The 21,948-nt window shown below is 37.1% G+C and overlaps 2 protein-coding genes across 2 annotated transcripts in view; one reads left to right on the top strand and one right to left on the bottom strand.

Moving 5' to 3' along the window:
- Window positions 1–11,863, bottom strand: part of LOC121330564 (alpha-N-acetylgalactosaminide alpha-2,6-sialyltransferase 3-like) — a 56,852-nt gene extending 44,989 nt beyond the window's left edge. The window contains exon 1 of the mRNA XM_041277172.1: window positions 11,668–11,863. Within this exon, the coding sequence (XP_041133106.1) occupies window positions 11,668–11,685 (18 nt within the window). The 5' untranslated portion in view covers window positions 11,686–11,863. The remainder of the gene's footprint in view (window positions 1–11,667) is intronic.
- Window positions 11,864–18,700: 6,837 nt separating this feature from the next.
- Window positions 18,701–20,349, top strand: LOC121330727 (ankyrin repeat and SOCS box protein 17-like). The gene is made up of 3 exons (XM_041277449.1): window positions 18,701–19,098; window positions 19,583–19,862; window positions 20,100–20,349. Exons 1-3 carry the CDS (start codon window positions 18,701–18,703, stop codon window positions 20,304–20,306), a joined length of 885 nt encoding a protein of 294 aa, XP_041133383.1. The 3' UTR covers window positions 20,307–20,349.
- The last annotated feature ends 1,599 nt before the right edge of the window (window positions 20,350–21,948 follow it).

Here is a 21,948-nt window from a genome sequence, read left to right as displayed (position 1 = left end):
TTGCAATGTGTACTTCAATGTCTGTCAAAGGTAATAACAATGGAAAACTTGGCATGTTAACACATACAAGAGAAGAGGAGGAAACCACTCTCGGGTGGCTGTCAAAAAAGTTTAAGGCTGTGAAAGATGAATGCCTTTAATTGCTTTTGAAGATAACTTGGATTATGTTTTATTTATGTTCAGAAGTTGAAAACATTATACCCATCAATGCAGCTGGATTGCGGAGTGTATGTCAGTGATGTCATTTAGGAAATTAATCACACATGAAGTATGTCATATGAAGTACAGTTCATTTACAATAAACACATGTTTGGATCGACATGTATGAGAGTAAGGCTTTCCAGTCCAGGACGCAGCAAAAAAAGCAAGGTCCCACACTACTGTAGAACTGGAATTATCCACACCCAGAACTAACCATTCCAACCTTGAAGATGCACAAGAAGGTCAGAGTCATACATTTCCAAAGATATTGCTCATCTTTATAATGAAGTGAAAACAGGACTTAGTGTGCAGGTAATACTACCCTTTCTGACTTGTCATTGTAAGAGGTTAGGAGATTTATCTACTATTTTAAAGCTCAAAGAAAGCTAGAACCGAGATTTAAAACTTTTCTTTAGCACAGTAAAGACTTGGAAAACAATGACCGCTGGTACAGCATGGTTATAAAAAGTAAAAAAAAGAAGCACAATAAACACACTAACAAATGTCCTATTTCAATGCACTATAAAAACGTGCGGAATTGTAAAGCTATCGCGTGTGAAATCAAATTATTTTAATTAGTGGGGGTGGTCATTATATGTTGAAATGTGCAGGAAAGGCATTCATCTTTTTTCATTTGTTAATTATTAAGGATGCATGCAACTGGGAATGTCACGATTTCTAGTTTGTTTACTGTACTTTAGTTTCAGACTGACAAGTGAACCATTATGACAAAGCCACAGTGGCAGAGGGTGTAGAGATGATCATTGTGCATTTTAAACAGGGACACTTGGGAGCATATGACGAATTCCATGTGAAATATCCAGACAAAACAAAGCAAGTGTTCTCGCTATCAATCTGTTCTCTATCATTGTGTGAGTGACATCTTCCACCAACAGAATGCTGCTTAATATAAGCATCTTCTGGACTGAATGGACCAGTGTTCTTTTCTTCTATTACTTAAATGTGAGTTATACACTATACACTATTGAGGTATATGAGGAAATGTACAGTATTGCATATGTGTGTGTGTATCACAAATCTAAATGTTCAATTTCCGTAATTGAGATGTTTTGCCACTGTGATGGAAACGGCAGCAGAGCGTTCATATTCAAGGAGCTGCTGCTGGGACTAATCCCATCTCCGGCAGGAAAGTGGCTTGCCCTGGCCCCTCATTCTTTTTACAAATCAAACAGGATTATCTTGGGACCCTCAGGACAGAAGGCAAGCCTGCCCAAAAGCACTCATTTCACATTGGGATCTGACCTTAAATCAACCCTGCCTGGGAATTAAACCCAGCTTCTAATCCAGAGCAACCTGTGATAACAGAAAGTCATTTGCTTAGTTCTTATTCAGTATTAAAAATGTCACTTTGTAATGCTTCAATTACATGGTAGTCCGAGATGCTGACATAAGAAAAATTCATCCTCTTAACCTGCTCCGCTTCTGACTAAGTTTCCTGCAATGGTCCATGCATCAACTCATACACATACGGCACCATAATTTGCAAAGATAATTGGTGGTTTGTATCTGTCACAGTGTCTAGTACTGGAAGTATATCATTTCAGAGGTACAAGGCTATGTTTCTCTTCTTACTGCATTTGAATGTGTCTGACTTTGTATTCGTAGTCACGGTTTTATTCCACCATATTTAATGTTGCATTGTTTATTGTGCACTGAGCACACATGCACTTTATCCTGTACATGAGCCATCTGTTAATAAATGTGCAGCTTTTTGACCTGACTCTTAATCCATTAGTGTACCTGTCCATCCATACTCTTTCTACAATATTTTGTTGGGCTCCTGCATCTATTGAGATACGTTTGTTTTGCTTGGATTTCTAAAGAGCTCAGTCATTTTGTGGCATTGCAATCATAACAATACCACCTTAAATCACTTTAGCATTACCCATAAAGGCCAATGAAATGAGCCACCATGTAGGAATGGTAGATGGAAAATAAAACGCCAGTGCATAGCTTTCAACTGAGTGTTTTACAATGATGGATTAACCATTTGTTTTACAATACCATACACAACTCTGATTTACCACGCCTTCACACCGTTACACTTTACTATGCTCTTTTACAGCTTCTGAAGATCTGTACCAAACCTGAGACAACAGCTACAATATGAATAAAGACAGAGGACATGAGGTGACTCATGCTGTGGTCATGTTAACTCAATACTAAGTGGACTAATTCAAGCAATGCATTCATTGTAAATGTAGCCTTTCTGCCATTGTACAAAATAGGTGTGAGCTTTTACATGGAACTGATGACTAGGACTTACATTAAAGTAATGACTGTATGCTTCAACACATTTCTGATTAGTGCTCTCCAATGTCTAAAGAATGGTAAATCACACTGAAGGGTTAGGAAGAATGGCTACAGTGAATAATGCAGCTGCAGAACAAGACAAGCAAAGGGTCTGAAGTGAACATTGCTGATTTGCTTAGGGGGAAGTGAACAAAGTCACTTCCCCCTAAGGTGCTGTTATTGAACTCAGTGCTTGGTACCACCTAGATTTAACCACACAAAAGCTCTAATACACACTGCACAGTACATGATGCTAGTCACGTAAAGTTTGGATAGATTTTGTATGGTGCTATTAAGGAACTTTAAAAAAAAAAGTTCCTTAATACTCCCTAAAATATTTGTAATGGAAACCTTAGCCCCAGGACTTATGCAGATCTCATTTTTTATCGGTATTATAAAGAACATCAAAGACCTTAACAGACGTCTTTTTCAAACTTTCTAAATGGGATTCAAAGCAGCGTAAAAGCACTGGATATCGTAACACAGAGTAGGTATCAATGGAAGAGAAGTAATTTCCATGAAAACAAAGCTATTTTGAGAGAGGCATTGATAAGCAGGAGAGCTCGACAAAGGTACTGGTTATGTGCCAGGTGAAAGCCCAATGGAGGTGAGACGAGCCTCGCGTGAGAGAATTCCTGTTTAAAAGGGAGAAAACAGGACAGTAATTATTCTCAAGGAAAGGGAGATATGCGGTTTCTGTGAAAAGACGTTTGAAATTACATGACAAAAAAAGAATTAACTTACTCCAGCCAAAAAAAAAAAGGTCTTGTTGTGACATGCAAGCTGACTTTTTAGCAATGGCATGTAGGTTAACTCTCGGTTCCTAGAAACATGTTCTGGCTTTCCCCGTGGAAAACTGCGAATACACACAGCTAGTGACACTTACTCTTTAGGCCTGACTGCACTTGGCATCTTGGTTTTCTGTGATATTATTGGCCACAAGAAACTTATCAGAGTACGCTAGCACCATTTTTATGGTGTTTTTCTATTTTATGCTAGCCTATAAACCTATTATTTACTCAAAGCATCAATTTGCAGTCTGTTTCTTTGTTACAGTTCTTCTTTTTTATGAAATTGGGTGGAGAGGTTTGCTGCAATAAACTGGTAGGCTTATTGGTTTTCCTGGGGATTTCCTGTCTGTTCAGGGATTGTCCAGAGAAAATATTCTAAATGTGAGAATGCTGAGGTACCTACAGCTCTCCTGTATCTATGACAACCTTCAGCAGTCAGAACAGTGCATAGTATATTGTGAGTCCTTGTTGTCTCTGAGTAGTACAGCACTGAAAACCAATATGTCCCTGCTGGGCCATTCAACAGAGCTTTAAGTGGCATTTTAATTAAAAAGAATAAGAAAACACAAACTAAGGGACTGAGAACAACAGCACACAGATGTGTGCTAAAAACACTCTTTAATGCAAGGAAATAAACCCTGAGATACTGGAATACATCTTGATTTACTCCAAACACCTGTGGAAATGCACGAAAAGTATTATTTTCCCTGAAAGTGAAGTAAACACCTCCTCAAGCTTGAGTATGGTAAGTTAATCACACCATGTGCTGCAGTCAATTCAACACAGTGATAGATTTCAAGAACATTATATGAGTGCTATGGTACAGTATAGCTGAAATATTCCATGGTCTGGATTGCTTTTACTAATATTCTTGCTTTTATCTCAATTAGGCACTCATTATGAAACAGTAAACTAAAATGTATCTGTCCTACAGTTAAAACTACAGTTTAGCTTGGTAGCAAGGTACTTTGACTACACTTGCCACCCTACTTTAGCAAATCCAAAACAACAAAGAGCCATTTAAAAGCCAATACTATATATATATATATATATATATATATATATATATATATATATATATATATATATATATATATATATGAAATGGCATTTACCCAAAATGTACTTTAAACTGGATTCAACACCAGTCTTCCGGAGCTGTATCAAACCACTGTACCACCTGCCTTGCTTTCCTAGTCTTTAGTATTCTGCACAGTAAAGGAGTGAAAGCTATATCTTATCTTGCAGCTGTTTGCCCTTCTCGCCGCCTTTTGATTTAGGGTTCAGCTTCACTGCCTAAAACCACAGGATTTCTTAACCTATTTTCAAATCAATGGCTACATCTTCTTTACACAACCCTTTTCACTCAATTAAAATACAATTACACACAGCATTTGTTCAAGGAAGAAGCATTTGTGATAAAAGCTCAGAAACTCCAATCCTGTGTTGTGTAGGATTTATGTACATGGAAAGGTCACAAGGATCACCATTTTCATACACATATGCATACACACGCATATGTGTGTTTCACATTAATACACAGGATACAAATACAGTGAAAAGCAAGTTTCAAAATTTGTGGGTGGTGTTATTAAGAATTGTCACTCATTAAAAACGATTGCTAACCCTTAACCTTTATTCAGTACTTCATGTGTTAAACAGATACCCTTAAAAAAGGACTTGCTATGGAGTGATTTATACTCGTTATGTTTTTTAGTGAACTGTGTAGTGTCCTACACTTTAAACCCCTTAAGTTTTGCACTAGAGCACGTTTGAAAATACTAGCCTGCTTGCTGGTATGTTATTATAATCTTTGTTATAACAGGGTAAGCATTCTCGCTGTCAAATATTTTGTATTTTTATTATATTCAGTGAAAAAAGAAACAGCTTATAGTGTCAGTCAATTAAAGCACTAACAAATAATTTTCTTCAGGAGGATTTTAGAAACGGTTCTTCGGTGCTTTGTCTATTTTCTGAAAGTTTAAATGTGAATAATAAAGCTGATTTGAAATGCATGCTTTTGTTCATGTTGTCAGTCTTCTAGTCTGGTCAAAACCCTGCCTCTAGGGACAGCAAGCTGTCTGTGGTGGGATAGGCTTACACCTGGCATGATATGCTCTACATATTCCATTTGTCTTCAGCAAGACAGCATTTCATTGACAGCTGCCTCCAAGGAAGGTTTTCAAAAATGCCTCGTTAGCATTGCAGAGATAGCCCTGTTAGTCTAGAGTAGGCAGCGCAGCCTAGTGGTTAGCATCGAGTATAGCAGTCATTATTTTATGAAAGCTACCCTCTATGATAAAAAGGAGTTGAAATCGACACGGGTCTTAATGCTGATTAATGAGGATGAACAGTACAGTGCAGTGTGATTGTCATGTCAGGACATGCTTCAAGGCTATTAAATTTTGTCTCTGAGAAAGAGATTAATAGATGATATACTGTAATCTTTGTTCTGCAGCCACAGCAACCGATTAGTGCAGCTTAGCTCTGAAATAAAACTTTTGTTTAATTTAGAATAAAAGTGTTTTTGTTTGTTTGAACAGGACCCTCTATGTAAATCTCCTTCATAGGTTATAAATGGCAGTCAACATTTCTCCAGGATTTACGTAATACTGGAAATTTTGAGCTATGGCTAAAAGTTTGGCATCATCCTATAGAATTAAAACATTTTCCTTCATAAAGTCGAATGAAATCTGCTGAATAATCTTATGTTAACATATTGAATTAACGAAAAACAGACATTGAAACATGAAATACTGTACTACTGTTACGGTTTCCGGTAGACTTTCTTGGTGGTGCAGAACGTTTGTCCATAGCTTACAATTGGACAGTATAGATTTGCAACCCATCTCCCGCCTGAAGCATTTATTGTTTTATATAACAAGGTTGTCAACTGTATTGAAATGTCCTGCTGCCAAAAATAAACTGTAGACTGCTCAATAAACCCTTAAACAACAGAAGCAACTGCCTTACTTGCAATGTCATTTTGTAACACACAGCACAACAAACAAGAATGACATTTAGTTTCAATGAACAAGGCCAACCAGCATGTTGCGACCAGAGGGTTTGATCGTTTTTTTGTAGTCTCATCTCATGTGTACATTCACAAACTACAAAAAGACATGATCTACTTGACTTTCCTATATGCTTGACCTCATCTTGTGTTAGCATTGAAACATATAAGTAATAGGGGGTTTAATTTTACACAAAACACACAGACCTACTTATATTATTCTCAGTGCCCTCCCTAAATCGTAGTATAATGAGTTTAACTATGTGTGTGTGATTGGCCGTATGGAGTTCACTGCAACAGATGAACTTGAGAATGCCATAGGGTATCGCTGCATGCACGGAATAACACATGCTGTAGCACAGGTTAAATTGCACCACACTTCTTAAGTTATAAGAAGCTTGCATGCTGTAAGAGGCTTGCTACTGAAATACAGCACAGCTGACTTATATTCTCAAGACATAATCCTGGAAATATGATTACATTCTTCTTACAAATTCTTCTTAATATAATGAAAAAAAAAAAAAAAAAACTTCAGCAAACAAAAGTGACAACATTCCCAGCGTTTCTTGTAAACTATACGTCAATCAATCTACTTTCAACAAAATTACTTGCAAACTGGAAATTCCATTAGCTTCCCTATAGGAGCACTCAATCACTCAGGTGACACCTTCAATTTGCAATTTCACTGTCTTCTTCTGAAGCTCAGACCTGTAATTAACAAGGGGTCCTGCTGAGCTTTCAACCAAATCTCATTTTACAAAACCAATTCTGTATTCCGTGCAGTTTAATTGTTTTTGGAGAGCTCTGGATCCAATGACATCTAAGAGTTGGACTCACTGATTGATGATTCCAGACCTCACTTCATCTGTAATAAAATTCCACAGGTTTCAGTTTGTACCGGGGGCTTGGTTCAAGGGCAAACAAAATCTTCAATTCCAGGTTGCGTTGTATCAAATATGTATTTATAAAGATTATCAGAACATTTTGGGTAAATACCTGACTCTGTTAACCTTTTTCAGACAGTTTTGTTGTGATGTGTTATCTTAACAATAATGAGCTACTTGCATGCATGAATGAAGGGAGTGCTTATTTACCCTCCTCTTTATAACACATTAACATTCTGAAATGTCAGAGGTGTGTGTGTGTGTGTGTGTGTGTGTGTGTGTGTGTGTGTGTGTGTGTGTGTGTGTGTGTGTGTGTGTGTCTGTGTGTGTGTGTGTGTAAAATAAAACTTGGTATGACATGAAACCTGATCGAGCTTCAAAAACAACAACAAAAAAGCCACCAAATGCTAAAATGCAGAACTGAAATCTCCGAGACAACTCGCTTCGGAAAAATTCATAATTCACTTGAAAATTAAATATTTGAGGAGTTTTTTTTTAAAAATCTGAATAAATTAATAGGTCAAAATAACTAGAGCCCTCACAAGAAAAGCAAATAAAAGGTTATGGGCAGTTTTTAATTGTGTTGCTAATCGAGGCTCATTATCCCGTTTGATGCACCCCTGCAGCCGTTAATTATTTAAAAGTTTAATTTCCCTTGTGCTAATTTACAAGAAGAAACATTTGCAAATGATTTCATCAGATTTGTGAGAATGGCATGGAAAATGACCTTAATGAGCACTTAATTGCATGCATTTGGTCTGTTCGTTAGGTTGGAATATCCAAGAAAAATGCAAAAAATAAAAATAAAATCATTAGTGATAAACTGTCTCCTGCTGAGAAACCGCTGAGGATGCAAATCAAGTGGAAAACATTTTTCGGATCGACACTGAGACTCTTGCTCCTGACATCTGCATCTTGTAAAGTGCTTTGTGATGATGGTCCACTATGAAAGGCGTTATATAAAATAAAGATAGATTGATTGACTCATTAATTCATTGATTTATTCTGGTATATTTTTGTGCGCCAACAAAATGTTCCCTTTTTTTAACATGCAAGTTCATATACAAAAAAACATTTTGTAGACAAACGTTTCCTTTGTCAGAGAATTGTATAAGTTTCTGTTTCTGATTCTGAAATCTATTTTGTTAATACCTCCTAAAAACATTTACAACATGAACTTGTTCTGAAGATCTCCATGTTCTTTGCTTATGTAGCGGGAAGTGTTGTGTGATGCACTGCCGTTTCAGATTCTGTCCTGTTGGTGAGATGAGGTGAGGTTAAAAGCTCTACAACCACGAATGCAGATGAGCCTGGCTCTTTTCCATTGCAGTTAAGATGCTCGCTTGTGGTTTAGAAAGTTTAAAATCAGGTGCCACCAAACAGCACAGCACAAATGGCCAGTGGGTAGAAAAGGAGAATCTTCAAAAATTTGCCAGCACTGCCTGAGGCAGAGAATCTGTAATATACAGTCCTAGAGCTTTGCTGACTGCTAGTGTTCAGTAATTAGAAAGGTACTACAGATGCTTTATTAGTCATTGTGTTGGTAAACTACAGGCTTTTTTAATGACTGGTGCTTTTGTTTGCTTCTTTTAACCATTTACTTGTCCAGAACAAATAAACAGAATGTTATCAATCTGCCAAGCCTTCTGACAGCCTCCTGACTGGCAGATCAGGGACTGTATGCTTCAGAACCAGTGTTTTTTCTTGGACCCGTGTGCATAATTAAGAACTAACAAAGCAGGCAAAGAAATATAGAATGTTTCCTTTTTGTATTCCACATAAGACATGTGCATTGTTAATAAAATGTCATGCTATTAACTGGTTTATTTAGATGCTGTCATGGTGCTATGTGTACACAGCAGAGGGAGCTTGGGATTGTTTATATTTGGGTGCATAGATTCCTAGCATGCTGTAATAGTTTGGGCACCAGAAACTTCTACCTTGACCACAGCAGTATAGCAAACTTACCTTTCCCATGCATTCCACAATATCCTCACGAAAAAAACATGGGAATGCAAATACACATTGAGAAAGACAAACAATACATATATATTAAAGAATTCTAGATACTACATGAACTTTAATGGACTGTTGTGGTTAATTGCCGAATGGGTTGAATATGGGAATGTTCTTCCCTTTTATTATTTTTTTTCTTTCACTTTTCTTGGTCTGATAAAGTTTTTTTTGTTTTTGTTAGTTCACACTTGGTGACAGCACACTTTTGACTTCAGTGATCATTGGAAATGTTGTATTAATTACACAAAGAATCCATTGACTTGATAGATGAACACAGAAATATTATTGTTCTAATTTAAAGACTAGTTATTTGAACACCTCTCTATTTATCCAATATATGTGTAGTTTACCAGGCACCTACGTACTAGCCAATAGATGTCTAGCAAGCATAAAAACAGGGACGTTACCCTTGGAGAGCTGGTGCTGCAGGTTTTGAAGAGACTATATACATCAGGCAGCTGGTTGGACTGTTTTAAAACTGATTCAAGGGCACATTGTAGATACAGGAAACAAGCTCTTAAAATGTAAATGGGTTTTAATTTAATTAAATACCTTAGCCAGGGCTTTGACAGCAGTTTGTATTTGTGTTTATGCTAAACCAGGTACCCAATGAAATCTGTTAATTAAAAAAATGATGATGGCAAAGATGCAAACTGCCGAGCTTCCTCTCTGATGTCTGCTTGAGGCTTGCTGGCACAGCTCACTGAAAATCCATTGTGGATCTGGTCCGATTTGCTGGTAACAGGCCTTAAGGTTTTGGTCAGCATCCTCTACAAAACGTTGTAAACCCTCTCTCTCACACATTTGGTTTTCACAACATAGTCTTTACCCTAATCTATCAGTTACAACGTGGTTGTACAGCAACAAGACATAAAGGTGTAGCACCCAATAAAGTTCAGGGAAACCCTTTTACATTGTTATTGTGGTTCAAGCACCTTTATGGATGTAAACAAACCGGAGAGGTGGTGCTTTTATGGAGTACAGTGCACTGAAGGGCACCGTGTAGAGAGGGCGGGAAACAGTTCCACAGCATGGTATGAAAAGGGAAAGTATCTGGAACGCTGCAGTGAAATTACTACAGAGCCCCACTACTCCATATGAGAAGTCCACCACTGCTACAGCCACGTCGACAGCACTGTTCAGTTTTAAAGTTTAAGTGGATGGTTGTAAATTAATACAAGCACTGTTGCAGGATGACCTGGAAATCATGTGAGCTTATTTAAAGATACTCCCGTGTGGGGAGCACAGGAGCACACCACTCATCATCCATGATGACATAGGGTATAAAACTTTTACAGTTCCAGTAAAACTTCATCAATAAACGAATCTTCACATGCAACAAATGTTACCCATTAATTTGAGGTCATGTTTTGTACGTATTTAGAACCGGTACTGTACTGTTTGCTTCTCTATAGGTTTTAGTTACATATTTACAGTACATGGCAAATTAAATACAATGGCATCTGGATTCTGCACAACAAAACTAAAATGTATCCGATTCTGATAATCAGAATGTCTATTTTGTAACTACCACACGTGAAAATGCACATAGTAACAGTAAAATATAACCTCTAATTATAAAAACACCAGCGCAGGAGCAGAACACATGTGACGATGATAAAATTATGTAATCTGTGTGGTCCTTTTGGTCTTATTTAGATTGCTAATACAAATGGGCGTCTTTGAAACTCTATTAACGTAAACTTTAATAATAATAGTGGAAAATGTCATACTGCAAAATCGTCTTTTTTTTTTTGCGCGCGCGCGCGCACACACACACACACTATTTCTCTCTCTCTCTGTCACACACACACACACACACTATTTCTCTCTCTCTCTGTCACACACACACACACACACTATTTCTCTCTCTCTGTCACACACACACACACACTATTTCTCTCTCTCTCTCTGTCACACACACACACACACACACACTATTTCTCTCTCTCTGTCACACACACACACACACTATTTCTCTCTCTCTCTCTCACACACACACACACACTATTTCTCTCTCTCTCTCGCTCTCTCTCTCTCTCTCTCTCTCTCTCACACACACACACACACACACACACACACACACACACACACATTCCCTATGTAGCCTCTATGGAATTTAATCTAAACAAAGTAACCCCTTGTAAAGGGGCCCGTTCTCTCATTTGGTTTCCCGTTATATTCAGCGCACTGCCCTCCTCCACTCGCGCACAGCAGCTAGCAGTTTTTCACAATTATGAATGGAGTATCAGCAGCACAAAATAAAATTGCATGCAAAAGGTAACACGTCTGCACGCTAGACCCCCATCAGTCTGCTCACCCATCAGCTCCAAGTACTGTGGGTCTTTACAGACATTTTAGTTACATACATGAATAAAGCACGGTCTCTATACAGCATCCCCCCCGAGCATAGGTTTGAAAGCATTTTTAAAGGCACGATTTACTGTACCTTCCAAATCCAGGCCATTCTCAATTGTTCATCTGACAGCCACCCCCGTGGTAGAATGATCTGTGCTATTCACGCCACGGTTCCAGTTAGGGTTTATTTTATTTTCTTCAAACAAAATGCTTGTGCATGTTCGGCGCTATTACAAGGAGCATTCCCATAGGTGGAAATATTGATACAACAGTACGGTTCCGTTAGTCATATTAGGTTTTTTTTTTCATACAATCACAGGGTTTACTGCTACTGGATGCATGCCAGCCGAGCACCGCCTACTCCAGTCACATGGCTTGGATGCTTGATTCCTGGTTTAAACTGGTAATTTATGGAGGTATTTTCTGTTGTGGCTGTAGTTTGACCTTTTGCTTGCCACATGATGCAAATGTAAGTCTATCCTGGCAATAAAAATATAGAACCACACTCGCACACACACACACAAATGTGTCTGATAAAGTAATATTGTTAAATATATTATTATGTATATTTAATCTCTTCTTATTCTTCTTGAATTAACAAGTGCATTTAATAATGTGTTCTCTCATTTTATATCATGGTTTACATAAAACGTTATTTCTGCATCACATTGGTAAGTGTTTCTAAATACAAGGAGAATGTTCTGTAATTACTTGTTGGGGGTGCAATGGCACACTTGATGCCTCATATGCTTTAATTAGGTAGCTCCAAACAAAGGTGCCAGTTCTTCACTAAAGAATACCAGCCAACAGTGTATCTAAAACAATATGTACTGAATCCTGTGACACAATGCCATGATTCCCTACCTCACTTCAGCATTTAGGTGTCTTTTCAGAAGCAATGTTTTGCTGGAATAGTGATAAGCACAAACAATGATAGAAATTATACAGAGTTCACATAATATGATATACAAATATGAAGAGAAGTAGATAATATAGATTCAAAATGCTGTAGTTTGATCCAAGGCTATTTTCATCCTTCTCTATTGTTCATCCTGTTTTTAGGTGTTTTGCCAGATCATGTCATGCTCTCAAGCATAGTCTTTCATGCTGATTAGACAGTAGAGAACTTGTATTCAAGAAATCCCCTCCTTCCTCAAAGTCTGCTCGTGGAAAGAAAAAAGTATTTAACAAAAACTCAAAACCGTGTTTGTTTCCAAACTATAACCAGATAACCCTATATTAAACTCGATGAGTTTTGAAATTTGGTTCATTTACAAACTAACTCTCCACAGAACCACAGAAAAACTATATGAAAAAGCTCTGAATTTCTAATCTGTTGTGTTTTGTATTAATGTAACAGTGACTCGGAAAACGTTTTCCTCCAACAAAATCTTAAATGCTGAGCATACGTTAACGTAAAATTAAATTACCTGATAGTACATTAAAAACATATGTGGTTTCATAGAAACATCTGGAAATTAGCCTGAAGATAAAAGCATAAAACAGTAGTTGCTTTTGTAAATAATTTTGGAGTTTAATTATACTTGGTTTACCTTACCTTCGATTATCATGATTGAAAAATAGAAGTGTGATTTAGAAAAAAACAGAATAGAATAATCTGAGGATTTTTTATTATGCTACACAAAAGAGTCTTTATTGTTTAGCCTTTGCAAGGATTTTTAATTAAAAACAGATACGACTGTTACTGGCAGCAGTCCTACAGCAGAGCTGGGGCTTTTTGAATAGTGCATAAACAGATGCAACTCTAGCCTGTTTCCTACTGAAACATGGTGTCAGATGACAGTTAAAAGTGGATTGAGGTACAAACAGGGTTAATTGAAAAGCCTTTTGTATTACAATACCAGCAAACGTTTAACTTTTGAACAGTGAGGAGAGAATGTCAAATTCTGCAGGATCAGATTTGCAGAATACTGCCACATTGTTAACAGAAACATGTGACTTTTTGCCCAAAAGGGTCTTGATAAGATGAAGTTGCGACTGTTTCCTACCAGACATCCAGAGACACCTACCAAAACTGACCAACAAAATTAAAATGCATTAAGCCACATTTGGTGTATTATTTTTAATTTTTAATAAACATCTTTACAAAATCTAATACAAATGAGAAATACATACAATTAAATACAGTATAAGACTAGGTCTTATACTAAGTCTTTGATGATCTGATTCATTTTTTAAAAGTAAAGAATGACATTATGTACTGCAATTGTTATGTGGAGATACAGTACTATATTTGGGTAGATGCAAATCCGCTTAAAAAGTAACTTGAGATTGAAGGCATAGTCTAAGTATTAATCTTGTTCAGTCACATACATCCCCCACGACAGCTGTAAATTAAAGTGATCAGTATCATGAAAAAGTAAATCACCATGCATTACATCCACAGTATGCATATGCAAACATATACTAAGAGTGTCTTGCAGTACAGTGTGGACCTACACAAACATACAGACAGGCAGGCAGGCAGGCACTATTTACCCCAGACTCTGATACTCTCAAGAATTACCTTGGCAAGTTTCAGAGGTTCATCAGAATCCAACTGTTGGTCATCCAGCAAAAAAGGTTAAAGAAATAGTTAATGGCCATTAGGGATGTGCAGCTATAATTTCTGACCCCTCTGAAACTTTGATTTTGTATAGCGATTTCCCAGTTACAGTTCAAACACACATTTGTTGTTAATAGGGCAGAGATTATCGCTGCACACCCGTAGTGGTCATTTCAGATACATACCCAGTGGTTAAAAAGGGCATCAGTTAGTTATCCTGGTAAATTCTGATTTAAGCACACTCAGTCATAAGATGTGTAACAGTACGAAAATAAACTAGAAGTCTTTATTAATGTCTTTCATTGAATCACATATGTCATAATTTATACTAGTGGACTCTTAATGTGCAGAGTAGCATTACCATTTGGGTCCAGGCTCACCCAGACATTTAGGGCAGTTCAGGTTTTGTTTCATTCACTGCGCAGTGCATTCTGGTCTTTGTAGTACTACATCTGTTAATGAACAGAGACAGAGAAAAGAAGCCTGAATGCATTGTTTGTGTTAAAAAAAAAAACATAGCTGTCCCAAACCGTCTAGTGAACCAAGGACCACATGGTCACCCTAGGCATCCTGTTACCATTCATTTGTATCACTGGTTTGCACTTTACAAAATAATTCCAATAAGTCCTGTGGTTTTAAGCTTTAGATCACAAAAGCATGCTGTTAAACCGGCCTTGATCCCTGTGCTTTACAGTAGCTGTGGGACTTTTCCATAAAGACCCTGATTATCTTAATTAGCTGACAGGTAAAAAGAACAAAGCAAGTGTCTGTGCTGTGATAGTCTCCTTTCCTGCTTGTCAGCAAGACACAATAAACAATGGAATCTTGTCTCAATCTGTCCCAGGCTGCTGTGCTCCTGTTCGGTAGTGTCAGACTGACATACCCACCTGCTCCCCTGGCTGCAGTGCAGGGCGCTGGGGGAGGATGAGGAAGGATTCATTTTTTGCCAACAGAAGTTTGGTTTGTAACCGCCCGAGGTTCCTCTTTGGATACAGCACAGAGAATATTATTTCAGTCGTCCAGCTGGGGGACTGAATAGCAATTTTGAATTAAGATAAAGGTTTTGGGGTAAAATTTTGATTTCATCTCCTTTTCCTAATTTTAACCGTAAATGTTCGGCTTGTATATAACTTTGAAATCAAACAGTTTTATCACGATGCAAAAAGTTAAATGTTAATCCCCTCATAAATAAAATTTTAAAAAGTAACCACACAGTAATTACACATGTATATTGCAATGACACTGTAATTGGAACATGTTAATGGCGTTTAAAATTAAAGCTCAGAAATGAGACTGATACAATGTGATATGACTGCTTTCATCTTTTTGAATGTTACCATAGTTATCAAGGTTATTCCTGACGAAGTTTAAGCATCTGGCATTCTTTCACTCCTGCGCTTTTATCTTCAGACACATGGCTGTGCATTCCATTGCATCAGCAATCCTGTATCCGTCAGCCCTACTGGTTTAGGTTCACTGCTTACAGACTAGGCTATCTATAATATGATAGAGACCAGGCTGAACTGTTCATGTTTGAGTGCCCTCCAAAACTCCTGAAAGAGGTTCGTCGGTGCTTGAATACGAGTTTCCTCAAAAGGGAGAGGCTTTATTAGTATACTGTGGTAAAGCAGCAAGACACATCATCATATTTAAATGTGAACTATTAACAATGAATCATTATATTTCTGTACTGTATTAGCTTTCTATTAACTGCATCAGTTTTGTACAGCTACCCGAGCAATGTTTTGCTTTTTTCACTCTTGTTAGTCTACAAAACACCCCACAGATCAAGCCTCTGTCACTTTTGGAAGCAGTTTATTATTTGAATTATTATTTTTAAAGCACATGATTATTTTTGTCATTAATAATTATCATTACTGATTATTTAGATGAGAACCTGTTGGATCCACTGTTTTTCCTTGGGCATTCTGCTGTGATTTGTCCTGTAAGTCTGACAAAAACATATCTTATAATAAAATGTCTCTAGTAAAATATTTGTGTCTTGTGAGACATAAACTTGTGTAACTGATCACATGATTGCTGCTCAGCTTCTGCTTCCCAAATCTCATGAGATGTCTTTGCTAAAGTGGTAAACAATTATGTTTGTCTCTTAATAGTCTTTTTAAGAGACAAACCTTTACTGCTCAAAATACATTGGAGTATCAGGTATTTGAAGGTTGAGGAAAGTTAAAATAACAGATAACAGACAACAGAGCAAATACTTATTTAACAAATCACGAGTGATTAGAATGCGACATAAACTCTTCATTCCAGGGTCTTAAATAAGAACAAGAACAGGGAATGAATGATACTGGAGCTGTTTTCTTTGGACCCCACAAATGTATTATCCTGGCAATAATGTGCTTTAAATTGCTTATTGGAGAATGGAGTTTGGCCTATATGCACATTTTGACTTCAAATGTGATTTGCCATATCCGTTAAAGGATTTGCAACATGAACATCATATCCAGTACAAACAACGTTTGCGTCTGATGATCTTCTCAGTGTTATCCCTTTGATCCATGTTTACCCGCTGCCTCCCCTGCTAACCCAGACTTAATACACTGTTAGACCTTGAGTTGGTCATATGAAAAGTTGCCAGCTATGATTCCTTTCGACAAATAGCATCACTACGATGCTCTGAAACAGAAGCGGGTCAATTTTTCATGGTCTGCTGATCTGACTGTTTTTATGATGACATTAGCAGAGTGGCAGTATGACTCAATGATTCTTTTTTTAGGCTTCACACCAAGAAAAGATTTGTTTTACTTGAATGGAAGTTATATCATCATTTGATAGAGATTTTGTAAAGGAATGACTGTAAAACCTGAGAATGATGTCTACCATGGGTAAGTAATAACCTATAAGACATTTTTGTAATCTACTACTATATTGCCAACATTATGAATGTCACATTAAAAATAAACTAATATCCCGAATATTCTGTTACATTATTTTTTTGTGTCTTGTTTAACTTACTTATGACATCAAATGTATTTGCCAGTGAATTGTTTATTTAAAAATCAGTCCACCAATACAAATATAACTACCTAGTAGCCAGCCTACCTGTCTTTTGCAGTCGTGATGAAGGTCATCAGCCACCTATCAGAAAAGCAGGCATTTTTATCTCGTTCTCCGGACAGTTTCATGTTTGGAGCAAGCCCTGCTGGAATGGTGTGTAAGATGCACTATGAATGTCCTTTTCTCAATCCAATTACTTTTTCAGCTAGAGGGAAACACTGAGGGAAATTACAAGGCCATAACAGCCCAATGGCCTTATTTATCTGATTGTAATGGATGGTTCTGGTCAGCTAGCCATTCAATTTGTCTATCACTGTTGCCTCTATACCAATCAGTATTATATATTTTATATTGATTAGCATGCAAGCTGACCTGGAGTAAATGGCTACGCTCATAATTCAAAGAAACGTTTAAAAAAACAAAACAAACAAACAACAACAAAAAAAACACAACTACTGTAATTAGAAAGTTGTTACACAGATATACTGCAGCCTCTAGTATTGTTCAAGAACAGAGCACTTTTAAACATGATTCACTTTTTTTTACTGCCCTCTAGTGGAATAAGGTACATATACACAGATAAAACGAGAGCAAACCTGAATGTTTTTTGTTTGTTTGTTTGTTTGGAAATGGAAAAGTGTTTGCATCAGTCGCGGGCAAATCAAACAGCGATACACAAATTGTTAATTTTCCCAAATCAGACAAAACTGAAACAGAAGTCTCCCATCTTGAGAGATAAAAAAAAAAAACAAAACAAAACAAAAAAAAAAACGACCAGAGTCAGCAATTACTGTGCAGTTCAACGACGCATTAATAAGGACCGAGAATTAACGTTTGCCGGGTTTTCGAAGTCCCAAATTAAATACATCAGTCTGTCTGTCTGTCATCTCACTGTCTGACCCTGAGCAAGTCACTTAACCTCCTTGTGCTCCATCTATCGGGTGAAAGTGATTTGTTATGGTGGTCTACTTTGAAAGGCACTATATAAAAATAAAAGATTATAAAGATTATTACAACGATTACATACACTGAATATTATGAGGGGTCTGTTTTAGATGTTCATGGTACTTACAGCACCAAGAAACATTGGATGGTAAAGTGATAATTAGCATAGTTTTGGACTGGAAGCATTAACTAAAAAAAATAGGGAAACTGCTACAATGATAATGGAGAAATCTTTTGACGGACATCTTATGAAAATCACGCACCCTTTAAAGGCCACTCGGGCAGTTTTGCCTTGGTCTGGCTTTTAGCACTTCCCAGGATGTATGACTGATTACATTCTGATGAGAGTGTGATGTCTACATTCTGAAGACCCGCGGTGTGATGCAACGGTACTATAAACAACTTCGTCATAATTAAGCATTAGTATTTCAGATCTTACTTTTGAGTTTTTATTGGCGGAAAAAAATATTTCAAATATTTCATATTTCAGATATGGTAGGTCCTACATTAAAATCAGCATCAGCAGCACCAACAACATTTTTAAACAGTATTGTGATGTCACCTCCAAGGCACGGCTTTATTTTCAGCAGGGATGTCTGACAGTGCTGAGCCAACAGCTTCAAACTGCGGGAAAACAAACGTGTTTTGTGATTTGGTGCAGAAGATAGGGAGGAGACCACTATACCAGTTCCCAGGCCAATGGGGGTATCAGAGTTATGAACCCCGGATTTATAGGACCTTGGCCAAACTATTGAGAAATGCCGATTTGGAACAATTTGAGGCATTGATCTCAGACTACATCGGCTTTGCACAGGATGCTCGCCAGCGCCTTGATGTGCACTTCTATCTCGAGTTCACTGAAGTATGCATCAACACCATTCTTTACTGGGTATTTGCTCGGAGGGGAAACCCTTCCTTTGTGAAGAAGCTAATGGAGAAGACTTCAGGTTTTCTTCAGGACAAAACCAACAACCTGGCACTCATATGGAGGTAACAGCAGCATCAATCTAATAAAATGCAGTAGATAAGAAAAACAACAACAACAATAATAATAATAATAATAATAATAATAATAGCTTTACACAAATGAGAACATGCACAGCTATACTTAACATCATCAAGTTATACTTGCACATGTATTCCTGTATTTATCTACTAGATTGCCTGCTTCAGGTACAGCAAACAGAAAACGACACATGCTTGTCGGTTGCGCCACGGGCGGGGTTAAATTTAAAATAAATAAAGATATATATGATAATGCTTTAAATAACAATTCATGAATTCTGTCTAACAAATATCATGTTTCCATATATTTTATATGGAGTAAACTTTTATATTACAAACTTTCTTTCTCCATTAATTTATCTTGAACATGGACCTATTTTAACGTGTGATCAAATGAACAAGAACATTAAATACAGTAAGTGTTCTGGCCCTATTTGTACTAAAAGTTGTTTCCAACTCTTGTTTATAGACCCTTCACACCAGTTTACAGTCCAAGCCCTCTTAGTGGTGTAACACCTTTACATTATGTAGCCCAGACCAGGCAACATTACATATTGAAGATCCTTCTGCAATATGGGCTGCTGGAGAGGGAGAGAACCCCGAATTACATTGTGCTCACTGTACTCTTCTACCCACCAAGAGTAAGAATTCTGGATGACCTGGATTTCACTGATATCATTGAGGATGCTAGAGTCTGTATAACCTTGTGTGCCAGGGTGCTCACCCACATATCTATCACAGACATTGAGGTAGGCAGAATTCCCCTATACAGAATAGAAATGATTTATTCTGAAATTAGCTATAGTTTGCCAAACATGCAGAAGATTATAATAGGAAATTAAACCAAATAGGTATAAAAAAAAAAAAAAAAAAAGATTTAATTTTAATGAAATTCTGTTGCTCCAACATCAAAAACTATCCTACAGTGAACTATTTTACAATATGTTTAGATGGGATTTTAAAGAACTAATCTGTCAGCTTTGCAGACTCAGATTGGTTTTGGGCGTCATCCTCTCGTTGCTGACTGGAAAGACTGTATACCTCGAACCCGCTACAGAGAACCATGTGAGCTTGTACACCTGTGTAGAGTGACCATACGGGACTGCTTGTTAACCAACAACAAACTCCCAGATGGGATCTATGAACTACCTGTCCCAAGAGCTCTCCAGAGCTTCTTAAACCTGGACAACTGAAGAGGACTTCAATTAACTAAGCAGACAATGAGCCAACCCCAACTTTGAGGGAGTAAACCCAACAATAAAAAAATAAAAAACGAATTGCATTTACTTTGTCACACATTATTAATAGATGATGATTATTGTTATAATGCATGCATTGGTGGTCTAACAAAGCTTTTGATCTATATTTCATAGAAATGCATCAAAAGCACAAGCAAGCAATGAATGGGTTCTTAAATCTCATGCAGCACAGGCCTGTCTTTAAGCAACATCATTCTGCTCATGAGTGGGAAAAAAAAAAAACTCAGCTGGACTTTAAAAACCTTTCTTAAAGAATTTTACTTTGCATTTTTTTCCCATAGTTATTACAAACTTATTAAAAACTGATGATAGTACTAAAAGCTACAAAACTGCTACCATAAAATACATTACTTTTTTTCTGACACTATGGTAACCAATGTAAAAGGGGCAAGCTATTTATTCATATGTTTGATAATCACACATGCTATTGGAAGTCTGTTTGAGGCTGACCAAGGCATATTTTTGTTTTCCTTATTTAAAAATCCCCCTAATGATTTAGAAACAAGCCAAATCCCTTTATACAGTTGGTAAGTCACTTAACAGATCTTCAGTAGTGAAGTTTGTACTTGAAAACATTATTTTCAAACTAAAACTTGCAATATTAAAGAAGTCCACTTATCGGACAGGACTCGATATGTTGATGATACTACTAAAAACCTAGAAGCCAGTGTCCTTGATGTGTCAACATATTGTGAGGCCATGCAACCCTTTCAATGGTAAATCATTCACCATTCCTTCCAGTATTGCCTCTGCATCATTTTATAAAATAACCATCTCTTGTATTGTACTGTATTAATGTCCAACATCCTATTTGATTGTTGTTCTAAAAACAAATGTAATACAATAAAGTGCATTGACATTTACATTCCGCTCAAGAGACCAACCCAATGTAAACAACGAAGACTAGCTCTGGGGTAAAAGCACCAACAATACCCAGTGGGACTCTGCCGCAACCTAACAGCAATGGCTGTGTGTGTAGTTATTGATGAGCTATGAGGTTGTTAATGGTAATGCATGCTGGGCTGCAGTCACATGGGTTATCATTGCAGTTGATTATCACCAGCCGTGCAAAGACATATCAATTAGTTTATCAGAATTTAACTGAATTACAGACTGAACTGATGGATAATCACGGAAAAACGAACGATGAAATTGTTCCTTATTTAGCTTATTATATTATCTGAATAATGTTTGACACATGAGTTAAAACCATATTCACTTAATTCAGTGATCAGCATTGTTTAGATATTGTGAGGTGCATACGTTCCTTCTGCTGATGGCAAGCAGCACTCCAATTGTATCTCTTCAATTAAGCAGATGTAGCTGTATTAAAATATACACATTCCTTGTCAAGAGTAAAGATATCTGTTCCACAATGTCACACTCACACAATTGTGCTGACACTAAACAATAAGCTTAATTTGTAATTCAATATGCTTCCTCTCTCAATAAGGGTAACCCTCAGGCTTTTGTAGGTGTCAGAATATATCTCGAACAAACACAGTGTATCTGCTGCATACACAAACACAGGCTGTTGTTAGAAGTGCTAATACATTTGAAGCTTGCTAAAGTAAAA

The sequence above is a fragment of the Polyodon spathula genome, chromosome 18 (genome assembly GCF_017654505.1).
Source record: "Polyodon spathula isolate WHYD16114869_AA chromosome 18, ASM1765450v1, whole genome shotgun sequence".
NCBI lineage: Eukaryota > Metazoa > Chordata > Actinopteri > Acipenseriformes > Polyodontidae > Polyodon > Polyodon spathula.
Note: the sequence above shows the minus strand (reverse complement) of the source record. Positions and strands in the feature narration are given on the sequence as shown.

Bases quoted from the DNA above. Each gene is read 5' to 3' on its own strand.
- LOC121330727 (XM_041277449.1), top strand. From the start codon at position 18,701: ATGTCTGACAGTGCTGAGCCAACAGCTTCAAACTGCGGGAAAACAAAC. The intron at 19,099-19,582 runs GTAACAGCAGCA...TCTTGTTTATAG, and splicing joins AACCTGGCACTCATATGGAG to ACCCTTCACACCAGTTTACA. The intron at 19,863-20,099 runs GTAGGCAGAATT...TCAGCTTTGCAG, and splicing joins TATCTATCACAGACATTGAG to ACTCAGATTGGTTTTGGGCG.